The sequence below is a fragment of the Rhagoletis zephyria genome, unplaced genomic scaffold (assembly GCF_001687245.7).
Source record: "Rhagoletis zephyria isolate East Lansing unplaced genomic scaffold, Rhagoletis_zephyria_1.1 Rzeph_scaffold_00152, whole genome shotgun sequence".
Classification (NCBI taxonomy): Eukaryota; Metazoa; Arthropoda; class Insecta; order Diptera; family Tephritidae; genus Rhagoletis; species Rhagoletis zephyria.
Window position 1 is genome coordinate 162,837 of NW_016157236.1, and position 6,741 is coordinate 169,577.

The 6,741-nt window shown below is 40.2% G+C and overlaps 1 protein-coding gene across 1 annotated transcript in view; it reads right to left on the reverse strand.

The window, feature by feature from the left end:
- The window catches only part of LOC108383084 (neural-cadherin), a 198,968-nt gene that overhangs the window by 118,696 nt on the left and 73,531 nt on the right, over positions 1-6,741 (reverse strand). Inside the window, exon 7 of the mRNA XM_017639472.1 lies at positions 83-2,384. Coding sequence (XP_017494961.1) covers positions 83-2,384 — 2,302 coding nt within the window. The remainder of the gene's footprint in view (positions 1-82; positions 2,385-6,741) is intronic.

Sequence of the window (6,741 nt, forward strand, 5' to 3'; positions counted from 1 at the left end):
AAACTTCTTAACGCACACAAGCACACATGTACATATGTGGCAGCATTCATCAAGAACACTTCGTTTTTCGCCGTACACTCACCTGATATCATCAAGGCAGCTCTTTTGGTAGTCCGCATACACTTCGAACGTTCGCACGCCTGTATATTCAGCCTTTCCGCCAGCATAAACACCCTCTTGTTTGTCAACCAATAGCCACTGGTGCCCAGCAAATTCAAACGTCTCGTTGTAGCGACGTCCTTCGCCACCATCCAACTCCAGTGTCGCTGCAGAGCCATAACGATTAATACGCACAACATGCCACTGACCATCTTCTACCGCGACCGCGTTCAACCATAAATCTTTCTCTTCCGTACGCAGCGAATTGAGATTGTAGCGGAAGTGTAGACGTGCATCCTTAATTTCTAAAATTCCATATTCGCGGTTATGTTGGTCTGAAACGCGAAACAGTTCCCCATGCTGCTCGCGCGTACGGAAACGCAATTGAATTTGCGTGCTAAAACGATCCGGCTCAAAGCTGAGCGCATATTTAACGTAGCTCTGTTGCTTGAAGGTGGTAGGTATGGTGGGTATGTTACAAGCAGGGCCAGTCCATCCGGGTCGGCATTGGCAGCGTGCTTCTGAAAGCGAGCCAACACAGTTGCCATGTTCCCAACAGCGTGCCGTTTGCTCCGACTGTGAGCAAACTTCCTCCGTTTGTTGGCAACCTGTGACGCTGTTGCGTGAAAGTCCAGGATGCGCCAAGTCATAGAGTTTAGAATTGAATACTAAATTACGTATGCAGCCATCAAAGGCTTTTGCGTTGGGCGCATAATGCCAGAAGTAGAGCGAGGGGTCAAAGAGGTCACGGTATATGCCACCAACCTGCAGTGGACCATTTACATTCAGATATTCATTGAACGGTGGTATTTGTCCACGCGCCTGGCAGGACATGTCATCAAACTCCGGTGGTGTGCCATCCTCCATTTCACTAATATCCGCAGACTTACAAAAATCTATAACCATACGCACATTTTCCGTATCCCAAAAGACATCAATACGATGCCATTCTCCATCATCCAGAGACTTTTTAGTTTTAACACGTAATTCCAAAGTACCTGAGCCGAAGTCTATAAGCAAGCGCGGGTAGCCACGTTCCAGCTCAAGCGCAATGTAATCAGTGATGATCATTTCCTCGCGCTCCGGAGGCACAATGGGACCATTGTAAATGAAAAGGCCATCAGGTTTGCGTGTGATAAACTCCAGACTCAAATGTGACTCGTCGCACATCTCCAACGGTGGGTACCAAGCCCAACCATTTCCGCGGAAGCTGCGCGTAGTCTGCTGACAACGTGGACCATTGTAACCCGCTGGACACGAGCAGTGCGGGCCAAAGCGCGTATCCACACAGCGTCCACCATTGTAGCAAGGTGTGTTGCGACAAGATTCTGGTTTTGAAAAGTTGCGTGCGCCACAAGTACACTCAGCTAAAGTGTCTACGCGCACACCCACCAAGGCAGTCTTATTCGCGTTAACCATATACGGTAACGAGCTGATGTCCAACGTATTCGTACAGGAACCCTCACACATCTGGTTTTCGTATAAGCATTCATCAATGCCAACCATTGTGATATTAAAGCCCACATCCTTTTCGATTTCCTCGCGATTCATCAGCACAATACCGTTGAGACGCACTGGCTTGTAGTATGGAGAGCCATGCGCCGAAAAGCGTATATCGGTAAGTGGTGGATGGCGGCGCTTGAGTTGCACACTGAAAATATCCACGTTCTCGCGATCTGCGTTCAGCAAATCGGCCAGCTTGTCACGGAAACGATCCAATTTAGAGCGACTCAAGCTCTGTGTGCGATAGTTCCAGACGCGTATGAAGTCTTCATCAGTAATGCCGGCAACACGTATAGAGCCTGAGTTGATTACAGCTTCATGAGAGATTTCACGCACTGTTACCGATATATTTGCTGGCACATCAGTTTGGGTGTGTTTGCGATCGTAAACCTTGAAGCGCAAGTGATAACGTCCTTCGCGCGTACCAGCTCGCATTGTTACCATGCCAGAGTCTTCATCTAACTTGAAACGAGGATGTTCTTGAGACTCCCAGTAGAATTTCTTATCAGGCAAATCCCAATCGTCTAGGTCATAAACGTACACGCGGCCAATCGGCGTGTCTGGAGACTGACCTTGATAGTTATACACGAAAATGTCTTTAGATCCTGGTTGCATTTTATTGTCGTTGACATCGCCGATGACTACAGTGAGTGTGCTAGTGCCGGTCATCGCCGGTGAGCCATGGTCCTTAATAACAATGGGAATCATGTACTCCTTTTGTTGTTCACGATCGAAGGAGCGGAGAGAGGAAATAACAGCCATGCCATCGCCATTAGCGCCCTCTGTGGAAAAAAGGGAAAATGTAGAGAAGAAATTAGATATTGTAAAAAAGTATTTAAACTTTTATTTCGAAAGTCATAAAAGGGATACTCCGCTAAAATTATAAAAGTCCAGTCAGTAAAATATCGGAAAGTTTATGGAATATTTAATGTTTTTTATTACATCTTCACTTTATCGTAATTAACGGCTCATTTGTAATTTATAGGCAAATCATCCTGAGTAATTTCACTTTGTAAAATTTGTCAATAAATTAAATAGAAATGATATAATCTATCATAAAACAAGAACCAAATGAAGAAAAAATTATATTTCATTTATTTTAGCCCCCACTGTTGAGCAAATTTGAAAAAAGTGCCTAGAGGTACGCAACCCTTTGTTTTTTGAAATCAGGTACAAACTACTTCAAAGTGACTGTATAGCGTATGGAATTATCACAAGCAAAGAAAAAATTGTTAATTTAATTGCAAAGCTATTAATTTTTGTTCATCTTTAGGAGTTTCCGAAGACAATGACGTAATGAAAAAAAGTTTTCGCAAATTTTTCGATGGTTTTTATTAATTACAGGCATATATGTAATACTCCTATATTGGCAGTAAGAGCTAGTACCGTCCGAAAACACTGCAGTACAGATATATCAATAAACCCGTACGAAAGAAAAGGAACACATACGTTTATAAATAAACATGTACACAACACATGTACAAAAACGGCACTCAAGTACACAATACATTGACAAAAACGGTATCTACTAGACTGTCTCGCTTTGATTTCGGAATGCTTACACATTGAGAAGTTAGCTCACTGCCAATATAGAAGTATTACATATATGATTACAGGCCAACCTATTATTCACGCACGCCAGCAGTTTTCTGTCAAAAATTTCTCATGCGCATACAACTTGTATGGGACCATCCGAAATTGAACGGCACACTATGGGCAATATGAGGCATTTGCTGATCACAAATCTGTAACTTTTTTGTTTTTAAAGTTACAATCATGAAATTTTTCGTGTAGATAGTGTAAACCATATTTCCATAAATGTAAACCATAATGTAAATAAATGTAATAAATGAAAACCATAGTTCCGAACTTTTGGGGAATACGCAGTAACTGCCCGTATCAGCATGCAGATCTTTCTTAACCATTGTGAATAAAGAGTACCTAGCAGGTTATCGGACATATTTTTTCTCGAAAACGAGCGCCCCTATTCTAGATGTATTCCTTACCCATTGTGGGTACTGGAACTGGAAAATTAGTATTGGTACCTGCAACTCACAATGGTCGAGAAACATCTGCATGCTGATACGGGCAGTTTACTGCGTATTCCCCAAAAGTTCGGTGTGAATTGCAGGTATCAATACTAATTTTGCGCAGTTGGAGGACCTAGCAGGTAATCGTCCTTAAAAGTAGGCAGCTAACTTTTTTATCGTTATTTACTCCCGTTTGATTGTAAAATATTGGAAATGTAATAAAAAATTGTATTTCTTGGTAATTCCGTATGCATGTTTTAAGGTAATTTTTTCTAAAAATTATTAGAATCTCACAAATGAAACATCAGGTAAAAGGTGAGGTTGTCTAGTTTTCGAATAAATAATTTTTGTTTGTTAGGTTTTAAGATTTATTATTTATAGGGTTAAAAGCCCAGTGATACTAGTAGCTGCTGAAATCCCGTATTCTCACGTAGTGTCACTTAAAACATCATAACTTCAAATGGCGCAAACTTGCGCAAACTTTTTTCCGTGTAGTAGGTGGATTTTTCGTGCTTTTAATGAATTCAAATTCAAAACATACCCAAGCGGAGAACACCTTCGAATCCATCATCGAAATTTAAAAAAAAACGAAAAAAATGCGTTTTATTACAGAAGCTATTGCTGCAACCTGTTATTTCAAATTAAAATATTTATAGCTAAATTTAAATCTGAATATAACATGTAACTCAAGTCAGTTGGGCAATTCACAAGGTGTTGTGAAGTTATATTTTCCTAACAAAAGTTGTGTTAAAACACGACGGTTGTGAACACCTGTTACGATTATTTATTATATCTCAGCACTTAACCTCACATAACACCGAATAAACATAGGTTGCAGAGTTGTATCGTCATGTGTTATTTTTCTTCACAAAACAATAACAACATTTTTACAACTGTCATGAAATATCATGACTTCACGACAAACACGACAAATACGACACCTTGTGAATTGCCCAAGTATTTCTTAATAGGCCCTTGCTAGGAAAAAAATCCTAAACTGCGGATCTGAATATTATTGCGTTGCGAGTAAAAATTTCAACAATTTGAATATGTCAACTTCTTAAGCAATTTTCACTTTATTTCATTAAATAATAATAATAATAATAATAATAATAGATTGGCGCGTACACATATGTTAGTGTTTGGCCGAGCTTCTCCTCCGACTTGTGGCGTGCGCCTTGATGTTGTCACATAAAGCGGAGGGACCTACAGTTTTACGCCGATCCGAACGGCGATTGTATTTTTATGAGAAGCTGTTTTTCATGGCAGAAATACACTCGGAGGTTTGCCATTGCCTGCCGAGGGACGACCGCTGTTAAGAAAAAACNGGCCGACAAAATTCATTTAATAAACACACAAAAAATCATAAGATCATTAAAGCACGCTTTATTCCCTAAAGAATGATACCAGTGTTCTTTTCAACTTTTCAAAAATGCATTTATGATCAGCCTTTGTACTAGGCCGATTCATCGTGCGGCGTGCGTAAAAACCTAACTTAAATTTCAAGTTTTGTGTTGCGTGACATTTCGATTTGCCGTTTGTGCTCATATGACATTTTGGCGCGACTATTGGTTCAAATTTCGCTCAACAAACTTCTGTAAATTTGACAGAAGTGCAACTCTGAGAAATCACGCACGTAAATTGATTTCGGTTAAACAAATTTGAAAAACTTGAGTGCGTGCGTAGAAAAACTCACGCCGGTAAAAGTAGGTTGAGTACGACAGCAATCGCATGCGTAGGGTTTTGGTTTGCGTTGTTTGGCTACATGACTTGTCAACTTATGTCAAATATGACGCAGTATAGGCCGCCGCCTATTGGAAGACATTACATTACACAGTCACTTTGAGTTTACGAACAGCTTCATAGCACAAAAAAAAAATAATATTAAAAACCCATTCGTACAATAGAAACTGTCAAAATATGCAAAAATATGCCACAATGGGATGGAAAAGAAACCAAGTTCAGTCAAAATAGTGTACAACCTAACAAAATTAAAAAAATATTACGATATAAAATATGAGTTATAATCAGGTCCGAAAAGTTTAGGCTTTTGCTTGGAATTGCTTATTAAGGGTGTTCAAGTTTAATTTTAACGAGCATGCTTATTTTGCTTATTTCAATGTATAAAGCTAAGTACGGACCTTTTAAGAAATAAATTGCTATTATTTCATGTGTGTCAATAGTAGTGGCCAAGGAGTTTTGACATATTATATTTTACAGCCAGCTTTCTCACTTTTTGCCCAATAAATTTTTCTTGATCATTTCTTCGGTGTTTTTTTTATTCGTCGAACTCTTTAGTTTACAAATAATGCCGCAGATTTGGTTTTTATTAACCATTAACTTCAATAGCATTTCTGCTTGGATACAAAAATTTAAAACCAATGGGTCGTCTCTACGGGAAGATTTTTGTGTTATTGAAGAGATTAAATATAATTTATCTCAAATGGAGAATAGCGAATATAAAAAAAAATAAAACGACCAGTGCAGATCTATATTACTTGAGAATATCAAGCGACACATGTATTTTTATTGCAATTTTTCAATCCTGGAAATAAACTGCATAAAAAAAAAACATTCCATCGCCTAAGCGATTTTGGCCGAGTTCAGCAAAGCACACCAGTCGTTTCTCCTCTGTGCTAACTGACGCCAATTGGAAACGCCAAGTCCTTCTCCACCTGATCTTTCCATCGCAGTGGGGGCCTCCCTCTTCCTCTGCTACCACCAGCGGGTTCCGAGTTGAATACATTCAGAGCTGGAGCGTCGGTGTCCATTCGAAGGACATGACCAAGCCAGCGGAGCCGCTGTATTTTAATTCGCTCCACTATTTTCATGTCGTTGTAAAGCTCATACAGCTCATCGTTCCATCGTCTGCGGTACTCGCCGTCGCCAACGCGTAAAGGCCCGTAAATCTTCCTTAAAATCTTTCTCTCGAACACACCAAGAGCCGCCTCATCGGATGTTGTCATTGTCCATGCTTCTGCGCCATATACCAGCACGGGCATGATGAGTGACTTATAGAGCGTGGTTTTCGTACGTCGAGAGAGGACTTTACTCCTGAATTGCCTACTCAGTCCAAAGTAGCACTTGTTGGCAAGAGTGATTCTACGTT